Genomic DNA, 16,249 nt, shown 5'->3' with positions numbered 1-16,249 from the left:
TTACACATGCATGCTCCTCGTGATGCTCATTGGACTGCGGTCAAGCGGGTCCTCCGCTACATCCGCGGCACCTTGGATTTCGGTTTGTCTCTTCATGCCTCTATGGCTCTGGACATCACTGCTTACTCGGATGCTGACTGGGCCGGCTGCCCTGACACGAGACGTTCCACCTCGGGCTATTGTGTTTATCTTGGACCATCGTTGATCTCTTGGTCGTCTAAGCGGCAGCCCACTGTTTCTCGCTCCAGTGCTGAAGCCGAGTATCGAGCAGTGGCTAATGTTGTTGCAGAGTGCTCCTGGCTTCGTCAGCTTCTTCTTGAGCTCTCTTGTCCTGTCGCCAAGGCCACCATTGTCTACTGCGACAACGTCTCCGCTGTGTACCTCTCCGCCAACCCAGTTCATCACCGCCGCACCAAACATATTGAGCTCGATATCCATTTTGTTCGGGAACAGGTGGCTCTTGGACACATCCGGGTTCTCCATGTCCCTACTTCCCAACAGTTTGCGGACATCATGACCAAAGGGTTGCCTACGGCGTCTTTCGAGGATTTTCGCTCCAGTCTCTGCGTCGGACGTCCCGATGTTTCGACTGCGGGGGGGTGTTGAGATATGTATATTGCATGTATATTTCTTGTACCACAAGCCGTCCTCCTCCCTTGTATAGTTGAGGACGTGGCTACCCTTGTACCTATATATATACGTGCATATGCACCCGATCAATATATCGTGAGTTACATCAATCCTCTAATCTCCTACATGTAGCCCCGCGGAAACGATGGTACAGTAAACAGGAGCAACTCGTCCAGCACAGATACACAGCCTGTTAGCCATAGACCCGTAGTATACAGCGTATAAATTATGCAAGCTAAGTTTGACAGATTAGATCCGTTAACTCGTAGGCTGGAACATTTTCGCCGCTAAATCATTTTTCTATCTATCTACAACCAAGACTATCATTATACCCGGTGCAAGCACTACGTCCACATCATATCAGCAAAGGAAAACGCTGTACCACCGACCATTTTCCTCCATCTTTTCAAGGCACACCGTCCATTATTTATCCCCGTGAACTAGCAGCAGTACATGCGATGCGCGTACCCCTACCCCTACCCCTACCCCAACATGTGAACGCGGAAGATCAGTCCACAAAGTGTCATCCTGTTCTACGATCGGAAGGTCTAGAAGTCGAATCAGGCTTCCGTTGGAAAGAAGCATGGTGGTGAGTGGGTTATCTGAAGAAAAGCCTCCAATTGGAGGGGGAGATCGGTAGATGCTAAAAATAATCGAGGCCACTAGCTCATGGCTCCATCACCCCCCCAACCCAACTCACATGCATCACTGTCCCGCTGCCCCTTTATCCATAGTTCTATGGCACTTGTTGCAAGTTAACAACTGTTGGCATGAGAGCGATCAAAGGGTTGTGTTGTTTGTCTAGACGCGTGCGAAGAACCGGGATGTGTTCCACAAGTGCCGCCAATTAGGTAGGTCTCCATCTCTTTCTCTAATGTATGCTATGTATAGTGTATAGGGAGATCACATGTGGAAGATATGTTGGATGGCCTAAATAATGAAGTGCACCCCGGGTCTCTTACAGCATAGTATTTTTCCGAAATAATTGAAAAACCATATTCTTTATTTTAGGGAGTGTGTTTATTGATTTAGGAAGAAAAAAAAATCGGCTCTAAAGGGTATGTAATCATTTCCAAAAATAATTCGAGTTCAAGGAGACTGGGGCCATTTTGTAATTTCCTGAAAAATGGCAACTATTGTCTTTTGAGTCTACATTCTGAATTTATGTAAAAATATATATGTGGTTAAATTCTTTTTTGCCTCTTTATTCATTCCGAGGAATGGTCGCTTTATTGAGCTTTTTTAGCTACTCGGATATGTGTAAGATAATAACAAATGAGCAATTTGGTCATCTTTCCCTACCACAGTCACATTACGGTTATTTAGATTTTTCACAAGTTCATTTCTGATCTCGAGATTTAAATTTGAAGGCAGAATAGCACATCGATAGAACGATATTAATGCCATATCAATGTGTTTCCTTGAAACCTAAAGTATTGATGACACCAATGAAGTGAATTTTTTATGCTTCTCCTCAAGTCAGATTTTTTCCTTACCATTCCTTTATTGTCAACTTGCGGGTTGCCCCAAACCAAACAAATGTACTGTAGCTCATGCGTAAACTAAACTGCATCTCCCCGCCAAAAAAACAAACAAAACAAAACTGTATCCTTTAGAGCCCTTTGGTTCATAGGAATGGATTCCTATTCCTACATAGGATTGGTTCCTATCCTCCATATTTCATAGGAAAATAAAAAAGAGCCTAGACTCAATGGAAAAATTTCTTTGGTGTCAACCAAATGACATCTTGTTTCCTATTCCTACTCATAGGATTTGAGATACATGCCATTTTATTTCCTACAAGATTCCTATTCCTATGATAATCCTATCCTATGAACCAAAAGAGGCCTTAATGTTCTGAAAAGTTCAAGTTCTCTAACTTTAGCCAATTTCATAGAGAAAAATATCAACAACCACAATAATATTGTAGACTTCGATATATTTTTGCTATAAACTCAATTAAACACGGAAAATTTCGATTTTTTTTACAAAAATCAACAGCCTTATATTTTAAAAAACAGAGGAAGCAGGAAGCAATTTCAAGAAAACAGAAAGAAGTACCCTCTCCGTCTAGGTGTGTAAGTCACCTTACGAAAACCAAATAATCCCAAAACACTTAGGCACCGTACATTAACTCCCTCCTTGTTTCTTGTCTTGTGGCATATCAACCAATAATATATGTGGGCCGTGCATGCTTTCAATGACTTAAAACTACCAAACATAACATGCAGTGATTAGTTCATTGCATGCAATGCTATTAATTAACAAAAAGACATTAAGTTTTCTCGTTTTCCTCTCTGCCTTGATCGCGATGCACAACGTAAGATGATTTACACACCTAGACGGAGGAAGTAGTAGTATGACAACATAAAAAACGCCTCACTTCCACGACAACATACCTGTCGTCAGAAGGACCCAGAATTAAAGTTACTCCTATTTCAAAGTCGAGGGGACCAAAATAAACCCCAAAAATCACTTCACATTTCTAAACTTTTGTTTGGAAGGTAGCAGCAATCCCAGCGAAAATTCCGTAGGTTTCCATGCCGTTGGACACGCAGCAGCAGCCAATCAAGAATCAGAAGAAGATGGGGGAAAAGACCGGCCGAGCACCGGGCCGGAGAATGCGATGCGACCGATCAAAGGCGGACCGCGTCGCGATTTAGCGTTACAGCTCCATTTATTTACACAAGGGAACAGCTCGACCGCCTAGGAAACCAAGGCCACAAGGTACGTACAAAGACGGAGGGAGGGAGCGCACGGAAGGAGCGGAAGAAGAGTCCAAGAACCCCAATCCCAAGCTCCAACCGGAACGAGTCCTCATTCCCCTCCCCTCTGTCTGTCCCCCCTCGAACCCTCCGCCGGCCGCCCCGGGAGCAGCAGCAGCACCAGGCACCGCGCGGCTGCCTGGCCGCCGGAGGCCTTGACGGCGGCCGGAGGCGACGCCGTGAAGAGCCGATCGATTCTCCTCGTCCGGAGTCCTCACGCGCGCGGAGAAGGTGACGAGATTCGATTCCTTTCTGTCCTTCTTTTCTTTTCTTTGGGGGGTCGATCCGTATGGTTTGGTTGCTGGAATGGCACAGTGATTTGCTATACGGAGTGTCTCCTTCTCCTCCTCTGTGGCCGTTCCTGTTTGAATGGTACAGTTCGTGGGCAGTGGGATATGCTTCGTTATTTTGGGGGGCTCGGTAGTAGTACCAGTATTCGCTTTCTTTTCTTCCGAGCCTTGGATTTTAGCCCGCCTTCGTTTTGCTTGCGCCGCCTGAGATTCAACTGCAAATTTTGCCCATCGAGTTGCGATCGGAGCGCCGGTAATCACCAGAAGCTTCGAACGTTTGTTTCAGGAAAGGGACTTCTTTTTTGTGTTTTTGTCATTTTGAAACGGACGAGCGTTGCTTTTCCCACATTCTAGTAGTAGCACACAACTGAATTGAACACCAGTGCGACCAGATTATCCCCGTTGAATGGCGCCGTTCTGTCGAGATCACTCTGTCTAGTAACTACCAGACGATTCGTTTTCATTCACATCGCATTTACTACTATGGCTTGCAGTTTTTTGTACTCAACCGAGCCAGCACTGGTAACGTTCGGAATCTGTGGCGATGCAGTTAAATTCTCATTTTCATCTGAGACGAAGGGGAGGCGCCGAAAAATAAATCCGTTTCATTTGTTAGCGCTGCCATTTGTGCACAGGAACCAAAAAAGCACCGCAAATCAAAAACGAGAGATCGCTGCCGCATCTTTCTCCCTTTGATTGATGAGAGGAGCAGCGTAAAGACGCGTCTTTAATGGCCAGCCACGCGCCTACGCCCGAGCCCGTCCGGCCGTCGGCGTAGCGGTAGTGGTAGGCGTTAAAATAGAGCAGCCAGCGCGCGGCGGCAGCGCACGTCGCTGGACCCCCGCCCGCGCTTCTCCCTCCGGTGGCACGCAGACGCAGCAGCCAAAGTACTACTGCTACGGCGTAGCAGCTGTTTTTACGTGCCGTCCTCCTCTCCTCTCCTATTCGTATGGCCCTTCTTTTTTACTTTTGTCTCTTTAGCCTTTCTGCGCTGTTTCTAGCTGTTGCTTGCTTGCTTGCTTGCTTCCCCTCGGGATCTGCGCGCCATGCCGCTGCCGCTGCTGCTTTGTGGCCTCCGCCGCCGCCTGCCCGTGTGGGTTGGTCGCCTGCTTCCTCTGCCGGCGCGGCGGGATGCCCAACGTGGGTACGGTTTGGCAGCGCTGTGTTGGTGAGCTGTTGCCTTGTTGGTGAGCAGGACCCCGGTGCTCTGCCATTTTATTTTTAAGAGTGAATTGCACAGAACATCAACTTCAGAGGCACTTATAACACTTTACCTCACCTTTTGGAGAAGTTTTCACAAAACCACAACTTTTGGGCTAACTAGTAACACACGGCCCAAATCCACCCCACACAGCCCAAATCCTCTAACTAATGCCCAGTAACACAAACGCTGTACACGTGCGTGCGTGCGGTGTCCTCCCGAGCGAGAGCCAAGCCGCCGCCGGCTCGCTCGTCGCCGGTAGGTCGCCGCCCCCGTCGCCCCCGTCGCCCCAGCGCCCCTCCTCCCCCTTCTCCCCGACATCATCTCCTCCTCCGCTTCAACACCGCCTCATCTTCCCAGCGCCGTCGTCCTCCACACCCACCCAGTTCCTCGCGCCTCTTCTCCTTTCTTCCTTGAACTGGGGTAGCCGTTGCGCGGCGACTCACGGACACGCATCATGGAGTGGAGCTTCAACAATTCCGGCATTGAGTATGCACCCACTCTCCAGCTCCTCTTGGCTTTGATAAATTGGTTTGTTTTGGGGATTTTAGGGTTGGTTGTAACCAAATAGGTAGTGATTTTCAGTGATTGCTCATGAATGACGTGATTATGTTGGTAGATTTTACTAGTTTTCAGCAGGCGCCTAATTTGTTACAATATTGGTATTAGCTAATTGCATTTTAAATCAGATTCGAGCTATCTAGGGTTGGAATTGAAGCAAAAAATCATGTCTTTTTTGTTGCTTTTCTTTCTCTGATATACAAGTATGTTTCATTATGCAGTGTAGATGATGAACTTTGGGTGGTTAATGTGCTGCCAATTAATGGTCTAGGGGATAATGTGCAAAGGATAATTGGACTGTCTGATATCACTTTTCTCAAGTTAGTGAGCTTGGTGTGCTCTGTTGGCTATAACAAAAAGGATACCATCTATTATCAGTGCGGAGGATTAGTTGGCATGGAGCTATTGGACAGTAATAAGAAGGTGACAACAATGGTAAATCAGTACAAGAGCGTTAAGATGTTGAATCTGTCAGTTTTGAGGAGACCCGCACCAACCCGCGGCAAGAAAAGAACGAGGAAGCAAGCATTGTTGATAGAGCAGCCAACCAAAGAGGGCATTAACGAAGTCATAGTTGAGCAAGAAAATGTGTTAGAGGAAAAAGTTGAGGTGACAGAGGAAGAAGAAGAGATGGCAGTGGTAGAGGAAAAAGAAGAGATGGCAGTGGCTGAGAATTATGATGATGAAGACTTGGAAAATCTTGCTCGATTAAAGAGACAGAAAGAAGATCCTGCGGAGCACATGGAGGGCGACACCGATATTGAGGACCTTTATCCACTACTAGATGATACACCTGTTATTCCTATTGAAGATAGCACACTTGATTCTTGCAATCCATCAAAGAAGAGAGCAGAAGCATGGCAGAAGAAGAAACTGAGGAAGGATGCTATTCTCGGTTCACAAGCAAAGTTGCGAGATGTAACCAACACTCAAGCATGTGAACTTTCAGATCCAGGAAGTGAGGATATTGGAATGGATATAATATCAAGCGATGATGATGGCTTTGAACCTGCAATATCCGTTGCACCAAAATGCAAGAAGAGTAGAGCACAACCACTTCCAACTAGAGTGTGGTATGATGAGGGCAGGTTGCTTGGAGGTGAACAACTCTGTTTGCATATGTGTTTTGTGAACATGCATCAATACAGAAGAGCCTTGAAGAATTATCATATACTTCAAAGTAGAGACTATATGTATCTTAGAAATGATAGAGATCGGGTCAATGTTTGTTGTGTGACTGAACTTTGCCAATTCTATATGACAGCTTCAGCTATCAAGAGAGAAGAGACTGTTTGCATTAGGAAGATGGTGTTACCTCATACTTGTGGCATTACCTATGATACTTCTAGAGTGGACAGCACATGGTTGAGCAACAGGTATGAGGAGAACTTTAGAGGCGATCCAGATTGGAAGATAAGCGCGCTAATAGACACTACCAAGAGAAATCATGGTGTAGACATCACTCCTATGATGGCATATAGGGCAAGGAATAAAGCAGCGGATATTGTGTTAGGAAATCACAAACAACAGTATGTGAGGATCAGGGACTACTTGCAGACAGTGCTTGATACAAACCCAGGCAGCCGATGCATCGTGACCACGGTTCAGCAGCCACCACCTGCAATGAATCCTAAGTTTCATGGCTTATTCTTCTGTGTGAATGCATCTAAGGAGGGATTTTTGCATGGATGTAGGCCATTCATTGGTCTTGATGGATGCTTTGTTAAGCTGACTACAGGAGCACAAGTGTTGGCCGCCTCTGGAAGGGATGGCAACAACAACTTGTTCCCCATTGCATTTGGAGTTGTTGGCAAAGAAGACATTCCTAATTGGTGTTGGTTCCTTGAACAACTCAAGTATGCTCTTGGTGGCGACTCAGGGCCATTTGGAAGGTGGACTATCATGTCAGACAGACAAAAGGGCCTGCTGAATGCCATAGACAAAGTATTTCCTAATTGTGATCAGAGATATTGTCTTAGGCATATTTACGCAAATTTTCAAACTGCTGGTCACAAGGGTGGTGATCTTAAAAAACACATGGATAGTGCTGCATATGCTTACCAAAAGTCTGATTATGATGCTGCTATGAGTGACTTGAAGGCTGAGAGTGAAAGTGCATGGGAATGGTTGTCCAAAATTCCACCTAGGCATTGGGCAAGGCATGACATGGACACAAATTGCAAAACAGATTTAGTGGTGAACAACTTAAGTGAAGTATTCAACAAGTATATCCTAGAAACTAGAGACAAGCCCATTCAAACCATGATAGACAACATTAGGACAAAACTAATGGTCAGATACAACAGCAATAGAGAGGGGCTCGTTAATTCAAATTGGGAGATCACACGAAACTATGCAGAGAAGTTGGAACTTGAGAAGACCAGGGCAAAGCATTGTAGGCCAGTATGTGCAGGTCAAGGGCTGTGGCAAGTTACTTCTGGATTGAAAACATATGTTGTTAATGTCGATGCTAATACATGTGGATGTAGAAGGTGGGACATTAATGGTGTGCCATGCAAACATGCAGTGTCATGCATTTATAAGAAAAAAGAGCATCCTGAAGATTATATGAGTGCATTCTTCAAAAGGGCTATGTACCAGGTTGCCTACAACAATATTATATACCCTGTCCCTAGCAAAGATAGTTGGACAAAGACTGAAACACCCGATATTGACCCACCAATTTTCACTAGACATCCTGGAAGACCTAAGAAGAGCAGAAGGAAGGGAGTGCATGAGGTGCCTCAGCCGGGTTCTAGACATAGGATGACAACAACGACATGCTCGAACTGCCACAAACCTGGTCACAAGTATACCAGTTGTACCACACCACTGAGAGTAGACTTGGCGATAAGAAAAAACAAGCACAAGGTAATTCACATATTCATAAATGTAATTAGCATATGTTTCTGCTTGTTAACACAACTTTGAGTGTTTGTACTGGTTGCTCAGAGTAATAGAAGAATATTTGAAGAAGGACCAATCCATGATCAAGCTGAAGAAACACCACTTCATGGTCAAGCCGAAGCATCACCTGTTCATGTTCAAGCTGAAGCAGCACCAGTTCATGTTCATGCTCAAGCTGAAGCAGATACTTCAACTGGTGCAGCCAAAGGCAGAGGGGGAGGAAGAGCACAAGTAAATGGAAGCGGAAGAGGCCGTGGAAAAGGCAGAGGCAGAGGACAAGCTGAAGCTGCAATTCAAGATCCTTTTCATGCGCATGCGGTCTTCGAAGCACATGATCCTTTTCATGGGTTTGACATACAAGAAGTTGCTTCACAACCAGCTGCAGCTAATACTAGAGAGAAGCTACCAGTAATGAGGGGTTCAGGTTCAACAGGGGGCAGATTCATGGAGTACTTCACTGCCAGTGGCAACCACTGAAGAAAATCCTATGTCGAAGGCTTCTTTTGTGAATGAAAAGTTTACATCTTTATGAAAACTGACTTGTAAATGCCAGGTTTATGTAACTAAAAACTCAGACTTGAATGAATGCTTATGTTACATTACATATTTTGGGGATCTAGGCACAGTGACTTGTAAGTGTCAGGTTTAAGTAACTTAAGCACAAGTTGGAGTAGGGTTAGGAGTTGCTAGGTCAGAGGGAGGAGAGCCTGTGCGTCTGTGCTTGTGTTTTCCCCTTGCATCAGGCTTCCTGGCATGGTACGTACGCAGTTTCTTGATGGATGACCAGTTGATCTGCAATGCTGCTTGCTGATGAACTGCGTGATTCGTTTATTTTGAGTTGTCTTGTCCATCCAAGGCCTTGGCGCTTCTTGTTTCGTTGGATTATCATGTGGGAGTGGGGCATCTCTGTGCTCCTCCTCTGCTGGCTGCAGGGCCAGGACTGCTGCACGCCTTAATCTCACTTTCCCCACTTGCATATCAGTGCTTGCCATGAGCATTTCTTTGTACCTGAACAAGTGTAGATAGTATTATGATTGTTGCTGTTATACCATCGCTAGTTTCATGTAATCTAACTGGTTATCTAATTGTACACACATAAGTTTAATGTAATAAATAAAACCATGGGATGTTGGGCTAGAATAGAACTGATAAAGTTGGTCAGCCATCGCTGGATAATTACTTGACATATCGGGTACTCAATCGTTTCTTTTGCGTTTAGTTCATTTCCACTGTACTGTACTTCATGTTTTTTTCATGTTCTCGGCTGCTCTATTCCATGTCGGCAGCCTGACATTTGCGTTGTCAGTTGCAGATGACATTTTGATCACTACTCACCTTTCACACTGGTCGACAAGACCTCTGTGCCGATTGTTTTCTCAATCTAGAAGAAATTTAGTGCGATATGCCAAGATCCAACTCAGACAGGGATGATATCTTCTTTGATGCATTTGATGATATTAGTTCAGCAAGGGAGCCTTCATCATCAGATGATTGTAGTACGAGTGGCGAAGGATTGGCGCCAAGGGAATTTGAGTACGACATTTGGGCAAACGAGCCAATGAGTGTTAAAGAAAGGCGGCAAAGATTCCTGGAGGGAATGGGATTAGATGACTTAGGTTCCACTAAAGTGGATCTTCCTCAATGTCAGGCAGAGATAACAAGTGCTGACACTGGTGCTGACTTGCAGGAAAGGACTGTTATGAGCGACGTCTCTTCTTTGGGTTCATCTATACCTGAGAATGAATCAGCATTTGATGCCGCCTGCTGCATTAGGGATCTGGATAGTGGAAAGAGATATGTAGTTCATAATGGCGGGCATGACGGACTAACTAGCTTTCTCAAGGATGTTGCAACAGATAAGGTGTTGTCTCTTCTGGAGTTTGAAAGCTTAGTTGGTGTTTCTCGATCTGTTCAAAAGTTATTACGAAGAGCATATTGCCAGAGTCCTGCCCTGGCAACAGAGGCAAAAGAGGCTATTGGTGGAAAGAAAAAGGATATCAAAAGCTTGTGCAAAAACTTGATGAAGAAGAGGAGTTTCGGTGGAATGTGCAAGACTGATGTCCATGTAAAAAGCTGCACGACAAGTATACCATCCAGAACAAAAGTTCAGCACCGAAAGAAGAAGAATGCGGAATTCTCTGCTGTCTATATGGGTCAAGAAATCCGGGCTCACAACGGTTTAATTAGAGTAATGAAGTTTAGTCCGTCTGGCTGGTATTTAGCAAGTGGTGGTGAGGACTGTGTTGTGAGAATTTGGCAGATTACAGAAGTGGACGCACATTCTAAAATGTATGGGGGAGAGAACCACTCTCATGAACATGTAGAGAAAATTAAAATCCTAAAACCGAAGCTAGAAGAGGGGCAGGGCCGTGCACTTGCAGTTATGCCAAGCAAGGGTTTTCACATTACAGAGAGCCCATTGCATGAATTGCATGGCCATACAGGTGATGTCCTGGATATGACATGGTCGAATTCAGATGTAAGTTTCTCGTTTGGTTCTCTAGAGCTATCACATTACTTATACTCATACTCAACCTACATTTTGGCCTGAATGATTGTCTGTTAACATGTTTTCATGTATCATGAACATACTCTTAGATTATTATCTTTTGTTACATTTGCTTAATTGCTTACCTTCATTGGCTTGGTTTTGACTGCAGTGTCTGTTGACCTCATCAAAAGATAAGACAGTCAGATTGTGGAAAGTTGGCTCAGATGTTTGTCTTGGAGTATTCAGACACAAAGACTACGGTAAGCAGAAATATCATAAACCAACTGTTGTGTGCTTTTGATGGCCTAGTGCCTTGCCCATTGTTGATTTCTTACATTGTTCTACTGGTTTTGTTGTTTTAGTGGCAAAGAGTCTTATCGTATACTCCAAATTTTGAGCCATTGCAGTTTCAATATTTCCATGAATAAGAACTTAACTTTCCTTTGAAATTGCCAACAGTGACGTGTGTTCAGTTCAATCCTACTGACGAAAGATACTTCATCAGTGGTTCAATAGATGGTAAAGTTCGCATTTGGGATGTTCTACACAAGCGGGTCGTCAACTGGGCTGATACCAGGAATGTTATATCTGCTGTTAGTTACCAACCAGATGGAAAGGTTTGGATCTGATCAAAATGTTATTGCAGATTATTTTGCATTACCGAATACTAATTCATGCTCTCTGTAAATCAGAATTTTGTTGTTGGCACGACTGGAGGAGTTTGTCGCTTCTACGATCAATCAGGTACATAGAAGTCAACACTTACCATCCATGTGGTTTTTGTTACTTTGCATGTCTCTTAGTAATGATATATTATAGTACTCTCAGCTGAGCAGTTCGTTTCTGTAGGTGAAGACATCCAACTAGACAAAGAATTGTTTATGCAAGGGAAAAAGAAATCTGCTGCCAATCGGATCAAGAGTCTGCAGGTGTGATATCTGCCATGATATTCTCTACTGGTAGTATATTTGGAAGTAATTGTTATGCCGATAAACTAATTTGTGATTGGCACTTGGCAGTTATGTACAAGTGATTCCCCTAGATTCCTAGTTACATCAACAGATTCCAAGATTCGAGTTGCTGATGGTGCTGATATCGTCCAAAAGTTTAAAGGCACGTATATTTTTGCAGAAGTTTCCATCCTTCATTGGCTTAGAACGTTTCCGTTTTCACATGTTTACGTTTCATGATCTCAGTGATCCTAACACCATCCTTTGTGCTTTACGATGCAGGGCCTTGGAAGTCGAAGGCTCTTTCATCGCCATCACTAACATCAGATGGCAGATATCTTATATCCACTGGCATGGACTCCAATGTCTACATATGGAATTTTGACAACTCAAGCAGCGCCTCACAGAAAGGTGAAGCCAAATCGGTTCGATCGTGCGAAATGTTCTTCTCCAAGGACGTGACAACCGCGGTGCCATGGCCGGGGGTGCACCAAGACAGGCATGTCAAGCCGTCCCGCTTGCCCGAGAAATCTGCCAGCGCGTCGGCTTTACGCCGCCATGGAGGAGAAAGCCGTTCCCCTGGGACATGGTTCTTCGCGGACGGCATGAGGGGGTCTGTGACGTGGCCAGAGGAGAAGCTCACTTCGGCGAAGCCTGTCAATGGCCCCCGGCTGGCTGACTGTCTCTCGGCGATATCGGCTGCCTGGAACATGGTGATAGTGACGGCGAGCCACGGCGGCGTGATCCGGTCCTTCCACAACTACGGCTTGCCTGTGACGTTGTGAGGTTGTAAGCTTTGGTTATCACTAGTTTCTTCTACTGACGACCTTGAGTTGTTTTTTTGTTCTTCCTCCGGAAGTGTTGGGGGAGTGGTGGAAGAGAGGTTTGGTATAGCACCAAGAAAAGAGGGAATGTTGTACCACGGGGGTCCCTAGCTTCTGAAAAGGAGATTAATCAGTGGAGATGCTCGCTTTTGTCTGCAAGCTCTCTTTTTTTCTTTATGAAAAGGCCTCAAAATTGTTGCTTAGGTTTTTTGTTGCTAGTTCCTCTCTACGAGGTGACTAGCATATGTAACCCTGTTGAAGCTGTTTTCAAAGATGGTGGGCAAAAATCCTTGTGTGTATTTCACTCTTGGAAGACCAGACAGTGCAAGTCCTGATGTTTTGGCTGCATTTAAGTTCAGTTATTGTCAGTCAAGCTGGTGACTGGTGAGGTGAGGTCTCCCACCGGTTGCTTCCAGACTTGCAGTCATGATCATGTGCTTGTTGCGATTCTCCGAGCTGTGGCTATGCGCGTTCGGTACAGAAAGCGCTACTGGAATGTTCCAACTTGCCAACTTGGTGAGTTGGTGGCAGGAAAAGCTCCAACCCTAGTCACGCGGAGCCGCACGTTTCGGTCGGTTCGGCTCGCAGCCGTTGCCTGCCTCCGCCCCATTTTAAAGTTGCAACATTGCACGTTCCTGATGACGACGTTCACGAGATACATGTTTGCTGCTAGGCTCCACACTGACGTACAACACAGGGTGCCAACAGTGAGTGACGGGTCTACAGGCAGTGTATTTGTTTGTGGGCCTGTGCTGATGTTTTTTTTTTCTTCTATTAACCATGGTGCTACAAGGGGAGTGTCTGGTTCTCGTAGCAACTTTTGCCTGCATAGCATACAATTTTCAATTGGGCCTGACTGAGGAAAACACGTGAAAAAACATCCGCACCTAGTTTGGTTGGCTGCATACCTTCTAGCCTGCATGGAGCTTAACGAAATGTGGCCTGTTTGGTTGCCCGCTTGTTTAGACGAAACACACAAGGCATGGTGTTTGGTTTCATGCAACACCTGTTGTCTTGTAACCTCTTTGGTGAGGTGGTGAGGTTATCAGCACACATGGGCCTGTAGGACAACCCAAAGACACACACAAAATAGCATATTAACATAGTTTAAAACAATAGCAAGCAGTTTTAAACATAGTACCACACTTAAACATAGCAGTTTTGAAGCAAATCAGTATGATATAGTCGATACTAAACCAGTTGGAGCAACTGAGAGTTGTCCTAGACATTTACGCCGAAGGCGTTCTCGTGCCTCCCGCACTTTGTCACCACTTCAATGCCTTCGTCGTTGAAGAGGATGACCTTCAGCGTGTCGGGAGTCAGCAACTTGAAGGTCACCATGTACCCGATCTTGATCTGATGGACGACGGCGATGGTGGCCCAACCCTAATCGAGAGTGGTCCTGCCGTTCATCAACCTCACAGTGACCCTCCATGAGGAGCCAGTGTTTGTCTTCAGCTTGAACTTCGTCGGCACGGTCAAGAAGTGCTAGGTGAAGTCTAGGGGCATTGGTCCATTTAATCATGTTGACATGTATAATCAAACTGCGGTTGGGGGTTGATCTTACCCAGTAGTTTAAAATCTTAGGATGGACGTGACAACCGCGGTGCCATGGCCAGGATGTCGACTGACCGTGCCGACTCAAGTAGAATGTTAGTCCATTTAATCATGTTGACAACTCAAGTAGAATGTTAGTCCATTTAATCATGTTGTCATGTATAATCAAGACCCACTAATGGGTCCTAGATGCAGTCACAACATAACAACGTAAAATGTCGTACCAAGAGATTTAGAATCAAGGCATATGACTAATGATTTTTCCAATCCAAGCTCGTAGGAAATTTCCTCATGTCTAAGTCGAAGCGCAACTTTTTGTTTAGTGAAAAGTGCATTTTGCACTTACTAGAAAACTAGGTGAAATAAGAAATTGTATTTATTTTAGTAGTTGCACCATTTAGACCAACACATAAGAAAGCCCCGCCCGACATAGATACATACAGGTGTTTTTACCAATGAGAACACTTCCATCCTGCAAAAATCGAGTAAAGGATGCAGTTAATAACGACACAACTGATAGCAAAAAAGATGCAATGGACAAGAACGTAGTTGATAAATATGCAGTTGCTTCTCTATATATGATATGATCCGCATGTTGTGCGTATTCAGAAAAGAAAATGCAGCTGATGATGCAGTTAAGAGTGGTGTAATTGACAATGGTGTCTCAACTGCATTCTTTTTCAAATGTAAATCACATGCTTCAAGTGTATTTTCTGAGCTGCTGTTTTGCACTACATATATATCTGAACTGCGCTGATTTCTACTCCTAAAGGACAACTTGGTAGTCTCCATTTCGTCTGTTTTTTTCATCTCAACCTCCCACCTTCATCTGTTTTTTGTCCCTCCTCCCACCACCATCTACCACGCCGGCTTACCTCACAGGATACCCAAAAAACCAGGCGAAGAGGCCCCTCACTCGTAGCAAAAAATAATCAGGCAACAATGATCCGCTCGATCTATTTGCTACGGCCTAGGTCACGTCGCCGTTGCCGCCATTCTGCTCATATGCCGCCACCACCATTCCGCTTGCACGCTGCCGTCACCATCACCCCTCTCGCATGCCGCCGCCATCACCCATCGCAGCTGCTCGGGCATGGAGCTCGTGTGCTGCCATGGCCGCCATGGCATCCGTGGCCGTCAAGAAGGGACCCTAGGCCTCGGCCGTGTCCGCCTGCTCGAGACACGGGGTCACCACGTCCAATGCTGCCAGCACCTCATGGATATGCCTAGCGCCCTCCATGCGCCCGCCGATGATCGGATCGCCACACCATCCTCGGAGGACGATGCATCCGTGCCTCCCCACTGGCACCCCACTGTCGACGGCCTCTCCCCCCGATTTTGACGCCCTGCTAGCGGCCTCCCTACTCGCCACGGGCTCCTACATGCATGATGGTGCTGCCTCTCCATGCATTGAGGATGTCGTGGATGCGACGACCTAGAGACGAGGACTGCATTGCTGCGGCGCCGCTGCCGCCACTTCCTATAGACTCCCTGACTCACAGTGCAAGACATCCCAACTCGAGTCCATCCGGGTAAACGCCACCGTCGCCTTGGTAGGATCTGTCTTTTGCGGCTTGGATCCAGGCGAAAGAGGAGAGGAAGGAGAGAAGTATTGGTCTACGACTCGGGTCATGGGGATGGATGCATCTCTCGGTAATGGTGGATCCAAACTCAGTTCATCTTTTAGGCTTAATTTGTACTGTGTCATTTTGTTGAATACGTTGCTCCCTTATTTTATCTACAATCAAGATGCTTTTCCTCTGTGGGGTATGCATATCATCTTCCTTTCGTTTTCATTAGGCCTCCTTTGGTTCATAGGATAGAAATGTTGTAGGAATAGGAAAATCATAGGAAGTGAGATGACATGCATCTCAATTCCGATAGAGAAAAAGATGTCATTTTATGCATAGGATATGAATTTTTCCATTGAGTCTTAGCTAATGTTTTTTTCCTCCAAAATGTGAAGGATTGATTCCTATCCTACATAGGAATAGGAATCCATTCCTACAAACCAAAGGGCCTCAAAGGAAATTTTCCTCTGCAAATCCTATCCTATAGAAATCCTATGACATT

At 45.4% G+C, this 16,249-nt stretch overlaps 2 protein-coding genes across 4 annotated transcripts; both read left to right on the top strand.

The window, feature by feature from the left end:
- The first annotated feature begins 3,326 nt into the window (after positions 1 to 3,326).
- Positions 3,327 to 12,906, top strand: LOC123189184 (WD repeat-containing protein 44). 3 transcript variants are annotated; one of them, XM_044601531.1, is made up of 8 exons: positions 3,327 to 3,626; positions 10,042 to 10,833; positions 11,015 to 11,105; positions 11,305 to 11,462; positions 11,538 to 11,589; positions 11,695 to 11,774; positions 11,865 to 11,958; positions 12,078 to 12,906. In XM_044601531.1, exons 2-8 carry the CDS (start codon positions 10,054 to 10,056, stop codon positions 12,578 to 12,580), a joined length of 1,758 nt encoding a protein of 585 aa, XP_044457466.1. In that variant the 5' UTR covers positions 3,327 to 3,626; positions 10,042 to 10,053; the 3' UTR covers positions 12,581 to 12,906. The 3 variants fall into 3 exon arrangements, with proteins under 3 accessions (XP_044457466.1, XP_044457463.1, XP_044457464.1); XM_044601528.1 differs by having other exon boundaries at positions 9,667 to 10,833; XM_044601529.1 differs by having other exon boundaries at positions 9,661 to 10,833.
- Positions 5,048 to 8,958, top strand: LOC123189183 (uncharacterized). The gene is made up of 3 exons (XM_044601527.1): positions 5,048 to 5,375; positions 5,669 to 8,318; positions 8,400 to 8,958. Exons 1-3 carry the CDS (start codon positions 5,344 to 5,346, stop codon positions 8,829 to 8,831), a joined length of 3,114 nt encoding a protein of 1,037 aa, XP_044457462.1. The 5' UTR covers positions 5,048 to 5,343; the 3' UTR covers positions 8,832 to 8,958.
- Positions 12,907 to 16,249: the final 3,343 nt, after the last annotated feature.

The sequence above is a fragment of the Triticum aestivum genome, chromosome 2A (genome assembly GCF_018294505.1).
Source record: "Triticum aestivum cultivar Chinese Spring chromosome 2A, IWGSC CS RefSeq v2.1, whole genome shotgun sequence".
Taxonomy (NCBI): domain Eukaryota; kingdom Viridiplantae; phylum Streptophyta; class Magnoliopsida; order Poales; family Poaceae; genus Triticum; species Triticum aestivum.
Note: the sequence above shows the minus strand (reverse complement) of the source record. Positions and strands in the feature narration are given on the sequence as shown.

Bases quoted from the DNA above. Each gene is read 5' to 3' on its own strand.
- LOC123189183 (XM_044601527.1), top strand. From the start codon at position 5,344: ATGGAGTGGAGCTTCAACAATTCCGGCATTGA. The intron at 5,376-5,668 runs GTATGCACCCAC...TTCATTATGCAG, and splicing joins TTCAACAATTCCGGCATTGA to TGTAGATGATGAACTTTGGG. The intron at 8,319-8,399 runs GTAATTCACATA...CTGGTTGCTCAG, and splicing joins TAAGAAAAAACAAGCACAAG to AGTAATAGAAGAATATTTGA.
- LOC123189184 (XM_044601528.1), top strand. From the start codon at position 9,757: ATGCCAAGATCCAACTCAGACAGGGATGATATCTTCTTTGATGCATTT. The intron at 11,463-11,537 runs GTTTGGATCTGA...TCTGTAAATCAG, and splicing joins GTTACCAACCAGATGGAAAG to AATTTTGTTGTTGGCACGAC. The intron at 11,775-11,864 runs GTGTGATATCTG...GGCACTTGGCAG, and splicing joins ATCGGATCAAGAGTCTGCAG to TTATGTACAAGTGATTCCCC.